The following is an 18,953-nucleotide window of genomic DNA, read 5'->3' as shown; positions in this document are numbered from 1 at the left end:
TCATTAACCTCTTTCAAACACCTTTTTAAATCATATGCTCCCCCTTAATCATAACTCCATAAAATTTTCAAACACACATAGGCTCCCCCTTAATGTTTGAAATCACAACTCCTTTTAATCACTCAAAATTACAACTTCTTACAACTTCTTAAAAAACTTAAGCTCCCCCTTTAAAGTTGAATTTTGACCTTCTTCTTAATATTTCAATCTTTTCTCCCCCTTAAGATTTGAAATTTTGCATCATCCAATTTAAACACATAAAACATCATGAATCAAGCATCAATAAAAAAATTCATCAAGTGAATAGCAATCATAAAATGGATAATCATGAAAACATTGCAATCATAAAAGATCATAGTAAAGAAAAATCATCAAAAATATAAAATCACAATTTACAAAAAAAAGTTTAGAAACAAAACAAAACATCCAAGTTTACAAACAAACATCATAACAAACAATAAAAAAAACAAAAAAAAAATAGATGTTCAGGATACATGTGATAAAAAAAAAACACATCTTGACATCTCAACTCCTATCATCTACTCATCAGCTGCTGGAGGAGGAGGAGGTGATTGAAAGTGCATGTGCATTTTATGCACCATGTCACATATGAACTGTTGTTGTGCAAGACCCTCCTCCTGTCTTTGTGCAATATTCCTAATTTCTTGTCGTAGAACACGAATCTCCGCAAGACATACTTTGACTCGCCCGTCAACATCAGAAATCATTGTTTCCATACGGGTAAGCCTCTCATCGTCACTTGCATCTTTTTCTTCTTCAGAATCAACGAGGAGATAATTACTTGAGTCGTCTTCTTAATCCAAGTCATAGCACCATTTGAGTAGACGATCCTTGCTAGCTTCAAATGACGAGGACCAAGTTGATCATAGTCCATTGATAATTGCCGTATGGCTCCCACCGTGATATCCACCCCCTGGAATGCTAGAAATTGGGTAATGATGTGACCAAACGGCATATAGATCTTGCCATTCGTGGGATTGGAATGGTAGAGGATGGAGTGATATATGTGTAGGGCAATATCAATGTCAAGATGCTGCTCTAAGGCATACATCATAATGAGATGAGGTATCCGTATCATAGCTCGTCCTTTAGTTACTATGGGTAGAATGCAGTCAAGTATGATACGGTACCAGACATAATGATCAGCAGACATTTTGGTGGCATGAAAGGTATTTCTAGTAGGTTTCCTTGGTTGCTTGAAGTAGTATGTATGAATTTGTTCAATGGTTACATTTGAGAAGGATCCTGTGATTTTACCAGTGACATCAGGAAAGCACACAAATGGATTTGAAGATGTACGGAGGCCAAGAAATGATCGAATGGTCTCAGGTGAAAACTCAATGTGTGTACCAGCTGCAGTGGACACATAATGACTATTGGTTATGTCTTTTGGTCGGAGATTCACATAAAACTCTTTGCATAGATCTAGATTAATATTGCTTGTGCAATTTACTAGGTTTTCAAGTTGATAATACAGGATACGATCATAGATATGAGGAACAGTGGTGAAAATTGTCGATTTAGATAACGACAATCCATGAAGTGAAATTCAAAAGTTTCAAATAGATGTTGTGCCATTTTCGAATGAAATCTGGGTTCAGGACGGCCATGAAAATACAAAGGATCAGGATATTGTGGTGTATCCTTAGGTTTGCGTGGAAGTGATTTCCTATGAATTTTGTGAGCGACTTGTTTTTGCCTAACTCTAAGAATAATGCAACATATGATGCATGCACATGAAAACAGAAGCAAGTTAGGGCAAATATTGGATTTTAAACCAAGATAATCAAGGAGAAGTCGTTTTCTAGGGTTTACCTTCTTCCACTTGGTTGATCTGCCATCTTTACTTCAAAAACCCTAGTTTTGTCTTGAATGAAGGGAAGTAGAAGTTGTAGGAAAGTGAAGGAAGGAAGATTTTGAGGCTTTGAAGATGGCTGGAGGAAGGTCTGGAGAAGGAGGAGAAGCGGCGCCGGCGACTGAAAACTAGGTTTTCAGTCGCCTGCTGTCGGGCGCGTATATAAGGTTTTTCGCTCATCAGTCGACTGATTGTAAGTGAGTCGACTGATGTCAGTCGACTGGTGGAATAACAGTCGACTGTTCTCATATTTTGAACCTCTCAGAAAGTTCAGTCGAGTGTTGTGATGGTTCAGTCGACTGATATCAGTCGACTGCTGGTCTATCAGTCGACTGCCCTTAAATTTCGAATCTTACAGAGAGTTCAGTCGAGTGAAATCTGAAGATGAGTCGACTAGAATCAGTCGACTGCTCCTCTAGCAGTCGACTGCCCTTAAATTCTGAAACTCACAGAAAGTTCAGTCGAGTCTTTTTGGTCCTGAGTCGACTGTGAAGTCGACTGATGAAGTGATCAGTCGACTGATATTCTGAACATGTATTTTTCAGTCGAATTTCATTAATTCCGTAGAAATTCCACAAAATTCAGAAAAATCTGAAATTTTGCGAGAACATTTGTCTTAGTGATATCTATAAGGGAAAAATTTTGTTTCATGAAAATTCTTCATAATTTCATGAATTGACACAAACTTCGAGAATATGCTTAAGTGTGCATTGTTTAGTGTCACTATGATTCATTGTTGTGATCCTTACAGATTTGTGACTGTCTAGCATTGTGAATGAATTTGTTATATGTTTTCCAAGCATTTTAAATATTCAATTATGACTAATGAGCAAGATATCCATGAATTGAATATTTGCTATCCTCATAATTGATCTATTATTAATGTTTTGATACTCTTCATGCTATAACAATGTGCCATGAGTACAAGTAGAGCATGAGTATCATCCTAGCATCTCACATAGTGTTCAAGCAAGCCAAAACACAATCAAAGTCATCCTTAATGTCTTGTGAGATGTAATTGTTCTTATAATGGATCATACAATGCTATAAACCATTATTCTACAAAACACATTCCTAAACCCCTTCTCAAATTTGTGAATTCGTTTTCGGGTAATGGTTTAGTGAATATATCCGCAAGATTTGATTTTGATTCTATGTAGCTTAGTTCTATGTCTCCTCTTGCTACATGGTCTCTTATAAAGTGATGTTTGACTTCTATATGTTTAGTCCTAGAATGATGAACCGGATTTTTGGTCAAATTTATAGTACTCATATTGTCACAAAGGACTTTTACATTTGTATAGTTTAACTCATAGTCCTTAAGTGTGTGCATCATCCATAGTAATTGTGCCACACATCCCCCTAGGGCTACATACTCGGCTTCGGTAGTAGACAAAGCTACACATGATTGCTTTCTACTACTCCAACTAACTAGGGAGGATCCAAGGAATTGGCATCCACCACTAGTACTTTTTCTATCTAACTTGCATCCTGCATAATCAGAATCAGTGTACCCTATCAAATCAAAGTTTTTTGGTTCCTTTTCCGTGGGTATAGCATCTATCCACATGATATTTTTTCTGTGGGTATAGATTATAACCACCAATTTTATTATAAATAATTAAAATTTAAAATTCAATTTATATATTTAAATTTATATCACAATAGCAATCACTTAAAAAAAGACTCCAATTATATTAAAATCAAATCATATCCTAAAATTATAAATATCAATATTACAAATGAAATCATGAAAATCTAAAAAAAGTACATAACATGTTATGCCCCAAGTACATATATATGGTGCATACAAAATACAATGCCAAAATATGATAGACGTAAATCACCAACAATCAACAAGATGAGCACCTTCACTTCTAGTTATCACCTGCAAATTAAATTATAATGAAACATTAATATAAGTGAATGTATTTAACAAAATTAACTTCAATCTTAATGAAAATAATCAAATTAAATACCTACTATCTTCATAATCTTCATGAACTTTGAGATCCTGAATTGTTTTGATCATTTGGCTTACTTGAAGCATCAGGAACCTATAAAAAAATATACAAAAGTAAAGTATGAGACTCATAATTCCTAGTTGCACTATTCACATCATCATGGAAGAATTTATACTTGAAGAGTAAAGTAGTTAGAAGGTAGGCAATATGCAAAAGTCAAGAGGAGAAGCGTTGACTACGAATAAAACGAAAGTGAAGTTATTGGCTAATTCTCTTAATTAGTACTAAAACTAATTAAACTAACAATCAAGACTAATATTATTTAGATAAGTTAAATTTATACTGCATGTAGAACAAATTTTTCAAACAAAATATAAAAGAAATTTATCTGATATTAGCATACCTGTTCAGTTGCAAGTTGTAGGATGTTTTGCACAGCTTCTTCTGGCAAATGATTTTGCATTAATTTCAACACATTTGTCAACAATCCCTTAATCTGCGCAACTTCTTGATGTAAATCTGCATCTGTAGATGATGAAGCTTTTGCCTTTTTTGCAGGTGGAATCTTCCCCAAACATTGGGTACCAAAGACCAACATTTAAGGTTCCTTTGATATATCTCAAAATTCTCTTTACTATTGCAAGATGTGACTCCTTAGCACATGATTGGTACCTAGCACACATCCCAACCGCAAATAATATATCGGGTCTACTAGCGGTTAAGTATAAAAGACTACCAATCATACTCCTATAGGTTTTAGAATCTACTTCCTTCCCTTCTTCATCCTTATCTAGTTTTGCGTTTGTTCCTATAGGGGTTGAAATGTTTTTAGCATTTTCCATTCCAAACTTCTTAATCATTTCCTTAGCATATTTAGTTTGATAAACGTGTGTTCCTTCATTTGTTTGTTTTACTTGTAAACCTAAAAAGAAAGTGAGCTCTCCAACTAAGCTCATCTCAAACTCCATCTCCATATTCTTGATAAATTCATTTAGGAACTCATCATTTGTTGACCCAAAGATAATATCATCCACATAGACTTGGGCAACAAAAATATCACTCTCCTTTGACTTTATAAATAAGGTTGGATCAATGGTCCCTCTTCTAAAGCCTTTAGAAATTAGAAAGGTGGATAACCTTTCATACCAAGCTCTTGGAGCTTGCTTTAAACCATATAAGGCTTTTCTAAGTTTACACACATGATGATTTGGGTAATCATTACTCTCAAAACCAGGAGGTTGTTCTACATATACTTCCTCCTTTATATACCCATTTAGGAAAGCCGATTTTACATCCATTTGATGTAATTTAAATCCCATGTAAGCGGCATATCCTAAAAGAATTCTAATTGACTCTAATCTAGCCACGGGTGCATAGGTTTCATCATAATCTAGTCCTTCCACTTGAGTGAAACCTCTAGCTACTAATCTAGCTTTATTTCTTGTTACATTTCCTTGTTCATCTAACTTGTTTCTAAACACCCATTTTGTTGTAACAATTGTTTTATCATTTGGCCTTGGAACTAAATCTCATACATTGCTTCTTTCAAATTGATTTAATTCTTCTTGCATGGCTATTATCCAATCATTATCACTTAAAGCTTCATCAATTGTTTTGGGTTCAAATTGTGATATTAATGCAATTTGGTTTGATTCGTTTCTAAAGTGTGATCTTGTCCTAACACCTTGTTCTATATCTCCCACCACTTGGTCAATGGGATGATCTTGATGGTGCCTAAGGTTTCTAGGCCTAGTAGATTCATCACATGTGTTATTATTGCATTTTAGTTCATCGTCTGAGTCTCCTCTACCTCCCCCTAGATCATTGCTTTCAAGTTCTAGATTTTCAAATTCTTTTGTTATTTCTTTGGTTTTAGCATGTATATCCTCATCAATTTGGGATTTCCTAGGGTAGGTATTGTTAGTTTCATCAAATTCAACGTTTGAAGATTCTTCTATAATTTGAGTCCTTTTGTTGTAGATTCTATATCCTCTACTCGTCGATGAGTATCCTACAAGGATTCCTTCATCCGCCTTAGGTTCAAATTTTCTTAATTCATCCTTAGTGTTTAGGATGTAAGCTTTACACCCAAATACCCTAAAGTAGTTTACTTTTGGTATTTTCCCACTCCATAATTCAAAGGATGTTTTTCCTAAAAATCTGTGAATTAATACCCTATTTTGAATGTAGCAAGCGGTATTAACCGCTTCTGCCCATAAGTATGTGGGTAAGGAGTAGGCATTTAACATGGTTCTAGCGGCTTCTTGTAAGGCTCTATTTTTCCTCTCAACAACTCCATTTTGTTGAGGGGTCCTAGCACATGAAAATTCATGTTTATAACCATTTTCTAAACAAAATTTGGAGAAGTTTGAATTTTCAAACTCTCCACCGTGATCACTCCTAATCCGGTTAATTTTGAGTTTCCTTTCATTTTCTACCCTTTTACTAAATCCAATGAATATCTCTAGGGTATCATCCTTATGTTTCATGAAGAACACCCAAGTAAATCTAGAATAGTCATCTACAATTACCAAGCAATATTTACTACCATTCAATGAAGGAGTACTATGACAATCAAATAAATCTAGATGCAATAGCTCTAAAGGTAATGTAGTACTAGTTAGATTTTTACCTTTGTGTGATGTTTTAGATTGCTTACCCTCTTGGCATGCATCACACAATTTGTCCTTGATGTATTTGATTTTGGGTAGTCCCTTTACTAGCTCCTTATTTGCCACTTTTGCTATAGTCTTCATGTTGACGTGTCCAAGTCTTTTATGCCATAGCCATCCTGTTTCTTCTTGTGACACAAGACACTCAATAGAAGAGTTAGTAGCAAATGCCAAATTCACATAGTATAAGTTTTGTTTCCTATGTCCTTCTAAAATGATGTTGTTAATTCCTATTTTCCTAATCAAACACTTGTTAGCATGAAAGTCAATTTGGTAGCCTGAATCACAAAGTTGGCTTACACTAAGTAGATTAAAACTCATGCCTTTAACCAATAAAACTCTATGTATGGTTATAGTGGGTGACATTTTAATAGTTCCTTTTCCTATGATTTTTAGTGTTTCATTATTTCCAAAAGATACGTTTCCCTTTTTCATGTATTTAATTTTGGTGAATTTACCTACATCCCCGGTCATGTGGCTTGAACACCCGCTATCCAAAATCCACATGCCTTCATCCTTCTTTTTGTTTACCTACATGATACGAAAAATATCCTTCTTAGGTATCCAAAAACTAGATTCACTAACATTAGAAAGATACTTCTTAGGTACCCATGCTAGTTTTCCTTTAGTGCTAGGTTTGTTAGATTGTCTTCCTACAAGTGAAATATATGATACTTCCTTAGGTCTATATCCTAACCCAGCTTTGTTATACACTGCCCTTTGACTGTTCAAGATTAGATCAAGTTTTTGTGAACCTAATGTAAACTTTTCTAAACATGTCTTTAATTTAGCATTTTCTTCCTTTAGTTTTGTATTTTCTTCATTTAGGTTGCTATGGTCACATGCGATTGTTCTAGTCTTCCTAAGTTCTTCTTTTAATGCCTTAACTCTAGATTTTGACTTTTCTAATGCATGCTTAAGATAGTTCATGGTACGAAAAAGCAATTTTTGTTTATGACTATCTAATACCTCATCCTCGCTAGAGGAGGATTCATCTTCGCTTGATGATGATGATGCTTCATCGCTTGAGGTGTCTGATTCATCTCTTCGTGCCATGAGTGCCATATGTCGTGTGATGTGGCACGCTTCTTCATCATCGGATGAGGACTCACTGCTTGAGTCATCCCATTTTGCTTGAGCCACCATCACCTCCTTCTTTTTACTTTTGTCCTTTTTCTTCTTGTCTTTTGATTCATCACTTTTCTTCAGGTTTGGACAGTTTGGCCTGATATGTCCCTTCCTGTTGCACTCATAACAAGTAACGTCAGTACCAAAACCTGAACTTTGACTATTACCTTGAAATGGTGTGAATGTCTTCTTGAAGTTTCTCTTGGTAAATCTTTTGGTTTTCCCCATCATCTTCTTTACGTAATGTGCCATCTCTTTTGATGTTAATTCTTCATCACTGTCTGAAGATTCTCGCTCAGATTCTGATGACTCCTCTTTCTCTTTCTTCTTCTTCTTCTTCTCCTTATCTGCAATCAAGGCAATACCTTTCTCTTGCGTGCCCATATTAGCTTGTTCGTGTAGTTGAAATTCACAAAATAATTCATCAAGCTTAACAACAGATAGATCCCTTGATACTTTATATGCATCCACCATAGATGCCCATAAAGTAGTTCGGGGAAAGGCTTGTAACACATACCTTACAAGATCGCGGTTATCGATCTTTTCACCGATTACATGGAGTCCATTTACAATTTCCTTGAATCTCCCATGCATCTGACTTACTGTCTCATTTGATCTCATCGTGAAGGATTGTAGTTGACTCACCAAGAGATCCTTCTTGGCTCGTCTCGATTCGGTTGATCCCTCGTTTAGTTCGATCAATTTCTCCCATAGTTCTTTGGCCGAATCGAATGGTCCGACCTTGCTCAATTGCTCTTTTGATAACCCACATTGAAGGGTCGTTGTAGCTTTGGCGTTGGCTTGTGCCTTCTTGCACACATCTTTCGTCCAATCTTTTGTAGGAAGAGCTTTTCCCTCAAGGTCTTTGGGTATCTCGAACCCATCTACAATACTAAACCAATTTTCAATATCATTCATTAAATAATATTCCATTCTACCTTTCCAGTAGGCGAAATCATTTCCATCGAAGTATGGTGGTCGTGCGGTGCTGTAACCCTCTTGGAATGCCATGAGTTGCTCCGGTTGATTGTTAGATCCTCCGAAACGTAACCGGCTCTGATACCACTTGTTAGGATCGGTTGGTTCGCTAGAGGGGGGGTGAATAGCGTTTCTCGATTTTTCTTGTTCTTTCTCTGCACAGAGATTAGCGGAAGCAAAAATATAAAAGAGAAAACAAGAGATCAACGCTAACCCGGTTTGTTTACTTGGTATCCACCTCCGCAGAGGTGACTAATCCAAGGATCCACACGCACGCACACACCCGATGCACTATGAATCTTCTCCTTCTCGAAAACCTCGAAGGCGGAGAAACCTTTACAACTCTTTCGATCTCCTCAAAAATGATATGAAATAGTGTTTGGAGGAGAGGAAGAAAGCAGAGAATGGAGAACAAACAAGTTCTCAGAAGAAGCACAAAGAATAAAAGAATAGCGAAAAAGATCTTGAGTTGTTCTCGTGCAGGCTTCTTTTATAACTCTGCAACATCAGTCGACTGCTGGCAGGGCCAGTCGACTGATGCCTTCAATCGGCAACAAAATCTCGCATTAAAGCGCATTAAATGCTTGCCAATTTTCTGCAACGTTCAAATCACAGTCGACTGTTCCAAGACCAGTCGACTGGCAACAGTCGACTCACCATAACACCAGTCGACTGCCCAGTCGACTCCTGTCTTCCTCTGGCTCGACTGATTTTTCTGTGTGCGTCTGATTTATGAGCAGTCGACTGCTGGCAGGGCCAGTCGACTGGTGAAGCTGAAAAATCACATTTCAGCTTCTCTTGACCTAGACCTCGGCCTTCAAACATCTCCCACAGCCTCATGCCTTCCCTGCACTAGCTTGAGATGCTTCCATCAGCTTCGTCATGTCAAGTCCTTGCCAAGACTACCCACTTGGACTTTTCCTTGCCAAGACTACCCACTTGGACTTTTCCTTGCCAAGACTTCCCACTTGGACTTTTCCTTGCCAAGACTTCCCACTTGGACTTTTCCTTGCCAAGACTTTTGGACTTTTCTTTGCCAAGACTACCCACTTGGACTTTTGCTTTGCCAAGACTACCCACTTGGACTTTTGCTTTGCCAAGACTACCCACTTGGACTTTGCTTTGCCAAGACTACCCACTTGGACTTTTGCTTTGCCAAGACTACGCTTGGACTTTCCTGCAAACTTGCATCACACATGTTAGATCACAAGTATTGCCTAACTTCAAACATAGTTTAGCCAAACATTGAAACTCAATGCACTTGGGGCAAAGATTGCACCAACACATCCAAATCATCACCTCCATCTTCATCTTCATCTTCATCTTCATCTTCAACATCAAAATCATCAGTACCATCAAGCTCATTATCACATCCTATGGCATCTTTATCACCTATGTTACTCTCAATGGCTACATGAGCACTATTATCTACATCATCAACAAGATTAATTAGCTCTAGAGGATCATTATTTATGTTGACAATGACATCATCATCTTCATCCACCAAACTGTGGAATGAAGATTGAAGGCAATCCGCAATCCAGATTCTAGAATGATCTAAGAACTAAGAAGAATCGAAAAGAATCCAAAGAAACCTAACAACCAAGTTACCAAGATCTAGCTGAGAAATGAGAAATCCCTTACCTCCAGCCTCCCAACCTCTTCCTTCCCTTCTTCTTCTTGCTTGAGACCGAAACCCAAGATCCACAATCGGATCACACCATTAACTCTGAAAAATCCATGGATCTAAGCTTACCCAACCATAAACCGAGATCTAGCTCCGATTCTTACCGATCGACCTCCTTCTCTGATTTGTCGCCGTCCGACTGCTCGTTGCTCGCCGCGAGGCCTCCTTCTCTGAGTTGTCGCTGCCGACCCTGGCTCGGACCGCCCTCCACTCACCGATGGCTCAGCTACTCACGGAAGGATGGATCCGCTGCTGCTCGTTGCTCGCCGCGAGGAGCAGAGGAGAAAGAAGGTGGCGGCTCGCCGCTCGCGATCGGGATATGACGCGATTTGGGATGCCACTGTAGCTTCTCAAATCCCTACCGGTTCCTTATCTCTTCTCCTAACGGGTCTACTGTCCAGATCCAAACCCATTAACCCAATTAAACCGGCTTGACTCAAACTCGACTTATGATCGAGTTAACTCACGATTTTACCGATTTTAGCGAGTTAACTCGCGATTTTATCGATTTTACATAGGGGGCCTGATTTTAAGCCAATTCAACACGAAATTGAAATCAAAGTTCGTAAACTCGCCGAGTTGACTCGCGATTTTGACAACACTGATCATGAACAAGTTGAGGGGGGTCTTCTGATACTTCTTGCTGTTGGCAAACTGGTGCAAGAAAACTTCCTTAAAGTCTTTGAAGGAGTAAATAGAAGAGGTGGGGAGTCGGTTAAACCATCGCTGTGACGATCTGGATAGTGTATTGAGGAAGACTGAGCATTTGACCTCATCTGCATACTGATCTAGTAGGGAGGCATTCTCAAAGTGACACAGGTGATTTTCTGGGTCTGAGGATTCAGTATACTCACCCAATTGCGGTTGTCAAAAATAACAGGTAATTCCTACTCTAAAATTTCTCTGGCAAGGGGGTTTTCGGCACATCATCAGAGTGGAGGACGGGGGCCTTCCCTTTGCGTTCATCTCACAGTCCTCTTTTGCTCGGGATTCAAGTGAATCCTCTTACGTGGGGGTGACACCTCTGTTGATGGAGCTCATAGGCTGCAAAATGTCATCTATCGGTGGCCGCTTCTGTCCACCGGGAGGGGCGTTCGCCGTAGGGATCGACGGGGGTTGGGTGTGTCGTAGAGATTCCTAGACAACTGAATGAATGAGTTGATTGAGGTCGTCTCACATCAAGGTGATCATTTCCTCATGGTTCCTTTCCTCAGCAGGGTCGCGGCTGTCGGTGGTACGTCTGGTGTTGACCATCAGGTGTTCTAGCTCAGTTTCCCACAGACGATGCTAATTTTGTTCTAGCATGATGTCATGGACAGTTAAGCCACCAGTTAACAAAAATCCAACTCACGTACAACTGCTCCCGCCGATGAAGAGACCTGAAGAGAGACTGAACAGGAGGGTTAGATAGGTGTCGAGGATTCTGAGCAGGCCACTCCGACGCTCTAGTTAGTACTGGAAGAAGATGTGGAAGAGAGAGTATGTGAAGTTGCTGAATTTTTTGAGAGAGAGATTTCTCATACATGTGGGAGGGTTTATATACTTACGATAAAGAAATCTCCACGTCGACCTGAGGGCAGACCTCTACTGAGGCCGAGGATACCAATTCTGTGAATTGCTGACATGGAGGTCCCCACATGAGGCGTCTGGGGAACCAAGTTTGCCAACCTTGTAACCGTCCTGTGACTTGACATTGCTGATTATTCTTACATTTTGGTTGTATGTGCAGGCACGAGGGGATCCAGGGAACCAGGATTGACAACCTCGTAACCTCTCTGACCCCTTGACAGATCTTGCACAGTTGAGAGATTTTGATAGTTTCTATGTGAGGAGGGGGTGGTGGCCGAGATGAGGCATGGAGATCGAGTGGGCGGAGGGGCCGCTTAACTGAGGGATTTGTAGAGGTTGAACAGTGGAGGAGTTGATTCATCTGAGAGCCATGGTGCCAAGTTGCTGAGCGGTTGAGGGACTGAGTGATCAAGAGGTGGATCGATTGAGCAGCCGAGAGGCTAAGAGATCGAGACGGTTGAGGTCAGGATGGCCGAGTGGCCGAGACGACTGAGAGGACATATGGCCAAGGCGACCGAGGTCGAGGTAGTCAAGACCGAGTGAAATGGAGTGACCGAGAGACCAAGTAGCCTAGGCGGTTTAGGTCGGGATGGCCGAGTGGCTGAGATGATCAAGAGATCGAGATGATCCAGGTCAGGATGGCTGAATGGATGAGATGACCAAGAGACCGAGACAGTCCAAGTCGGGATAGGCGAGTGGCTAAGATGACCGAGAGACTGAGTCGGGATGAGATGGAGTGGTCGAGAGACTAAGTGGCTAAGGCGGCCAAGGTTGAGGTGACTGAGATCAAGTGAGATGATTGAGATACAGAGACGGTCTAGATCAGGATGGCCGAGTAGCCGAGTGGCCGAGATGATCAAGAGACTGAGACGGTCCAGGTTAGGATGGCCAATGGCCGAGAGACCAAGATGACCGAGAGATCGAGACAAGATGAGATGGAGGTGTTGGTCTACTCAAGGTTGACCATTAATTTTCTAACTTAACACATGGGTTCACCTCTTGACCATCCCTACCACATAAGATAATCAAGATCTGCCACGTCATCTTTAAATGCATATAGTAGTCCTACTCGATCAAGGGGCTCACAGATATCACTCTCATCATATGAGAGGGATAGATCTCATCTACATCACTCACATCCCTCCTCATAAGTTGTTGCATACCCAGTGATCGCCTTTATAGTCCACCTTGTTACAGGTGATGTTTGACGATACCAAAGTACACAACTTCTTATGTAAGGAACCGTAGTGACTTTAGGTCTAAGAACTATTCATATTAATAGTCACATGAGAAAGTTTATTACACTCATATAATGATCCATGAAACTTTCTCATGGCGGGTTAATTCAGTATATATTCTCTAATATATATCCATGTGTCAAGCTGATATCACATATCCATGACTTGTGAGATCAAGTCATTAATTGACTTGCATGCTAGTCTCATACATTAATATTATCCTTGAATATTAATACTTGACTAGGAATAGTTAAGAGTAGTATTCTCTACATCATCTCACTATCAATTCAACTAATTGACACGATGCATATTAGAACTACTATTCAAGGATATTATTATATTTAGTCATTTGATACAAATATGAAGTAAATATAATAATTAAATTTTACCTTTATTAACAATATAATATGATACAAAAGTTTTTAGTCAATTATCACATAATTAATTTTAGGGCTACTACTAACACTATCCTCGTCCTCATGGGTATAAATTACTCAACTCTTACTGTTTATCGGAGACTTACCCCTATAATTTAACTTTGCCTTGAAGCATTTTTTTTCCTTTAGACTTCATATACTTCAGATGAACTTGAGCCTATAGTTATTTTTACGCCTTTGCCTTTAAAGTACATTTCCCTTGATTATCATTATTATTGCCTTGATACTTTTCATTATGCAGTTCCTCAGTCTGTTTCATGCAACTTTCTTCAACATATCTCAAAACCTTGACCCATCCAGCTACAAAACCAGAGTTGTTCTATGTATCTTTAAATTCGCATCAGTGTTGCTTGCAGTATTTTTTTATTGTATATTTAACATACCGTTTGCATTGTATATACGTGCATTAATATTTAATATGAGTTTGTGATATGGATTTTTTTTCTCAATCACATTGATTGATTTCTCAATCTAGTACCACTTTGTAAACAAAGTGTGCCCATTTTTCTCTTGTGACCAAATTATTAGTTGCTCGACTTGCTGTCTCCCTGTTTGCCTGAATAAATATAATGCTTGAGTATAATCTTTCTAATAAAGAGCAATTATAAATCCCGAGAAAAAATAATTATGAATTTCTGCTTTAATTAGCTAGATGTCGTATTTTGATGACTAAAAGCGATCTACGATAACGTGCATAAGTAGGCCGAATCATATCCTTGAGTGAGAAAGCATATAACTGAACTGTATATATATATTTATATCTCCATGTCCAAATGCATGTTGCTGTAGTGACTGTTAATGTAATTCCAGCTAGTGCTGCCCTTGTTTTACAAGTATTATTTAGTGGAAATGATCACCGTTCAACAAACTAATGGAGTATGTTTAATACATAATTAATATAATTAATTAAACTTATCCCGACTCAAAATCCCTTTTTAGCTACCTAATACTGGCATATAATTAGTACTCCATGCATTAGGTCAACGATATATATGATTTGTACGTAGACGAAGAATCAACTCTATGAAATATTTTAGCAGAATTATTAATAACAAACCGTAGAAATGGAGTAGTGCAACACATGCGTGGAGTGACAATGCAGAACAACCTAACAATGTGATACATTAAAATATAAATCTAGGGATACGGTTGAATTAGCATCGTCTGCATAGTACTGTAACGTAGTGTACGTATTTACATATTAATTTTAATTTTCTTATTTGGAAACTTTAAAATCTTCATCGAATGACATGTCAAGATTAGTACCTTAGTTCCCTTTATAAAATTATTAATATAGACGTGAAATGACGGGTCTTTGTAGGCGTGATGTGGCGAGGTGGGTCAACAATCGATCGACCTGGTGGGCTAATAGGTCAATGGTCAAATCATGCCTTTGACTGATCTGACAACAACTTCACTTAGTTCGGCTCATCAAGCCCTCGGCCACTTGGCCTTACGTCTCAGTCATCTCGGCCACTCAGCCCTACGTCTCGGTTATCCCGGCCACTCGATCTTACGTCTCAGTCATTCGGCCGCACTCTCCATTATCTCGGTCATTCGGCCACCTGACTCACTCGTCTCAGCTACTTAGCCATGCATGCAACCCACTGGGTCGCTCCATCTCTGCTAATTCTGCCACTCAATCCTGCTCTTGGTCTCGATCAACTCGGCCACTCGGTCTCCTTCTCAGTCTCTCCTCAACGAGCCCAATCGCTTGGTCATTCCGGCTCGACCCTCGTACCTCTATGTTAAAGGATAATCGAGCGGTATGACAATCAGGCGTGTGAGCCCTGCCACATGATAAAGGCGGAGGCTAGGTTGTCAAGCCTGGTCCCCGCGACCTTCCTAGGCCTCCATTCTTGGGTAAAAGACAGAAATATCCGCACGATGACCAGGCCATAGGTTGGTTGCGAGGTTTGCAAACCCTGCCCCTAGATGTAGCCTTATCCGCTCACTTGTCAGCAACTTATCAGCAATGTACAGAATCTGTCCTTTCAGATACCACCACAACCTGCTTCTATATGTCAGTAGGAACTCCTTCTTCAGTGAGTATATAAACTCATCTACAAGTATGAAAAATATCTCAGGAATTTCATATACTTCTAGTACTGTTTCTTCTTCACTTCACTACTCCTTGCTAACTTGAGCATTGGAGTGGCCTTGTCGGGAATCTTCGGCGTCGTACTAATCCGTTCGTTCAGTTCTTCCTTTCCTTAGATTTTTCTCACTGGCAGGATCTACGCAGATTGAGGTAATATTTCCTTGACGGGTGACTTGACTGTCTGAGACATCCAAACGGAATAAGACAGAATTTCATAAAATGTATGTTCATATACTTAAAAAAAGAGATATGATCAAAGTAAACGTGTGTATGTGGCAACAGACATGTTGCAGTAATTTATTATTTTGGTCAGAGACATCTTATACTAATCTATGTGATCTTAAGCCAATAAATCATTTTCTACGGGGACAGAAAATTAGTTAGACTCTAACCTCTCTGGTTGGTTCATGTATTGGATCGCAAAGATATAGATGACATCAAAATGCACTCTCATCGAAGATAAGAAAGATGTATACAGTTAGTCCACTTCATCTTGTAGGGTTATTAACGAAGCAATTCCGTGGTCTTGTTCTTTGTCCACTAGAATTATTTGTGCTACAAAATTAAAAGTTCCCACGTAGATCTCCACCAATGATTAAAGGCAATAATAATGTTGTGGCACTATCTCCCTCCCTGTTACTGCACGTCCTGATTGCGATCGTGCATGAACTCAAACAATTTATAAATTGATGAGGAGAATAAGAAGCATGCATCGATTAAGGGTTTGCTCATCCAAACCAAACATAGGCGTAAATAAACTTGCATGGGAACCTTGTTAGGTCATGTCGTCCCTGGCCTCGCCTTCACTGTGTTAGGCCTCTGGCACACGCTCAACACCACCAAATCCTACAATCTCAACGGCCCTTCCACCTTCTCCTCCACAACTTGGTTTCCTTCATCCACTCTCAAGCACTTGGAGCTCTACCTCCTCATCTCCTTCGGCCTCCTCGCCGCCGTCCTCCAACTCCTCGACTATCCCCACTTTGCCTTCTCCTTCCACCCCGACAACTTCGAGCACGCCACCATGTTCCTCCATGTCATCATCTATGCCTCCGCCGCCCTCGCTGCTGACTCAGCCTCGCCCACCTACGCAGGGCTGGTGGGCGTGCTGGCCTCTTCCGTCTTCGGGCAAGAGTTCTTCTTGCTGCACTACCACTCAGCAGACCACACCGGGCTCGAGGGGCACTACCACTGGCTTCTCCAGCTCATAGTCGCCGCATCCGCGCTCGCCACAGTGATGACTACTGGATTCCCCGGCAGCTTCGTGGCCGCGCTGGTGAGGTCGGTTTCGGTGATGTTCCAAGGGGTGTGGCTCTTTGTCATGGGGCTCGCGCTGTGGGTTCCGGTGCTGGTGCCGAAGGGGTGCTATGCCGTGTCTTCGACGGAGCGTGGCCGTGGAGCGGTGGCGTGCCACACGGAGGAAGCGAGCATGAGGGCGGTGGCATTGGCGAACTTGCAGCATAGTTGGACGCTGGCTGCCATATGTATCTTTGTAGCCTGTCTGTGTCTGAGGCCGATGCCGAGCGTGAAGTCGCCACTGAAGTACAGGAAGCTTGAGGAGCCACCAGTTAGCAATCTGGAGATAAGTCATGACGACTCTGTTTCAGCACAACTCAAACAGGTCGCTGCAGCCTTTTAAGACATGGACGTTGTTTGTACCAAGTAAACCGATCCATGCTGTATTTCTAGTGATTTTGCAATTCTATATATACCTCGTAAAAGACTTAGTGGTACTATTTTTTTTAGAGAAGGATAAATATTAGCTATGAAAAAAAAAGAGAAAAATATGTATCTATTCCTGAGAAACATCCTTTCTGACCGATATCACCTTTAACATATATCACCCTCGTATTGACGTCTATGATGAATTTACCATATTAAAAAAATCATATAAGACATTATCAGGTATCGGGATTTAGTAAATCGGTCATAGCATCGATAACTCTGGAGAAATACTTTTAGTATCCGTTCATGGAATAGGTGCCAACAACTCTTCACTTTGTCTTCCCAAATAGCTTTGTTGATCACACACTCAGAAGATGTTATTACAAGAATAATCAAATTTAGCGATGGAATTAGTAAAGAAAATTTAGTGCCATCATTAATTTAGCAGTGGATTATTAAATCCTTCATTAATTTAGGAACAAAATTTTAATTCTGTCACTATTTTATATATTAATGACAGAGATTTAATTTCGTCGCTACTCTAGCGATAGAAGTTTATTTATCATTACTAAATTAGCGACGATAATCTATTTCCGTCGCTAATCAGCGACGGAACTAAATCTTCATCGCTAATATAGCGACGGATTCAATAATCCATCGATAATTAGCGATGGAAATAAATTTCGTCACTAATATTGTATTTTTTTAATTATAATTTTCGATCAAATTTTTTTCCCTCGCGCGATCCCTATCTCTCTCCCTTTCCCTCTCCCTGTCCGATCACAAACACCAGCATTCCCCCTCGTGAGTCTCTGACCTTCCCCCTCGATTTGATTCCCGATCAGTAAGCTCTTTCTCTCTCCTCTCTCATCCCTCTAGGCAAGCTACTTATCACCGGCGTCAGGGCCGCCCTGGATGTGCTCACCGGCATTGGGCCCATGCATCCTGGGCGAAATTGCTATATAGCGTCGGGTCTGTCCTGGGCGAGTTTGTCGACGTTGGGCCTGACTTGCCCGAGCTGGCCGACATCAAGCCTGGCCTGGCCGAGCTCACCGACGTCTATTAAGGCTTGGCCGAGCTCACTGGCATTGGGCCTAGCCTGGATGATCTCAATTGGCCTTTAGTCTTCGTGCCGACTACACATGTTGTGTAGGATCCTAAGGTCAAGGTTCTGAAGCCATTGGGCTCCCCAAGGGCGAGCTTGGCAGCGTCGGGCTCGCCAGGCCAAGCTCGGCAGCATTGGGGCTGGCCTGGCGGAGCTCACCGGCAGTTGTTCAGGCCTGGCGAAGCTCATCTGCGTTGGGACCAACCTGACCAAGCTCGTTGGTGTCAGGCCTGGCCTAGTAGAGCTTGTAAGCATCTATTCAGGCCTGGTTGAGCTCTTCGACATCGGCCCTAGCCTTGGCGAGCTCAGCCGACTTTTTGCCTTTGTGTCATCTATGCATGTTGGATAAAATCCTAAGGTCTAGGGTTCTAAAGGCGTATGTTTGTTTTAATATGTAGCTCCTCTCCTCGTAGTTGTCCGAGAGATATCGTTCGAGAGACTCCAAGAAATCAGAGCTTCTTCTACCTCTCTTCATCTAAGAAAATTGTAAGTACCATTTATATTATATATCACTTTATTATTTTTGAATTTAT

At 40.3% G+C, this 18,953-nt stretch overlaps 1 protein-coding gene across 1 annotated transcript; it reads left to right on the top strand.

The window, feature by feature from the left end:
- The first annotated feature begins 16,375 nt into the window (after positions 1–16,375).
- On the top strand, positions 16,376–17,394 carry LOC141844574 (uncharacterized). The gene has a single exon (XM_074732615.1). The coding sequence runs from the start codon at positions 16,414–16,416 to the stop codon at positions 17,287–17,289; it is 876 nt and encodes a 291-aa protein (XP_074588716.1). The 5' UTR covers positions 16,376–16,413; the 3' UTR covers positions 17,290–17,394.
- The last annotated feature ends 1,559 nt before the right edge of the window (positions 17,395–18,953 follow it).

This window comes from Curcuma longa, chromosome 13 (genome assembly GCF_044706935.1).
Source record: "Curcuma longa cultivar G26 ecotype Majalengka, Jawa Barat chromosome 13, ITB_CL_G26_1.1, whole genome shotgun sequence".
In the NCBI taxonomy this organism is placed as follows: domain Eukaryota; kingdom Viridiplantae; phylum Streptophyta; class Magnoliopsida; order Zingiberales; family Zingiberaceae; genus Curcuma; species Curcuma longa.
The sequence above is the reverse complement of the archived record's forward strand: the minus strand, read 5'-3'. Positions and strand labels throughout refer to the sequence as shown.

Excerpts from the sequence above, each read along its gene's own strand:
- LOC141844574 (XM_074732615.1), top strand. The coding sequence starts at position 16,414 with ATGGGAACCTTGTTAGGTCATGTCGTCCCTGGCCTCGCCTTCACTGTG.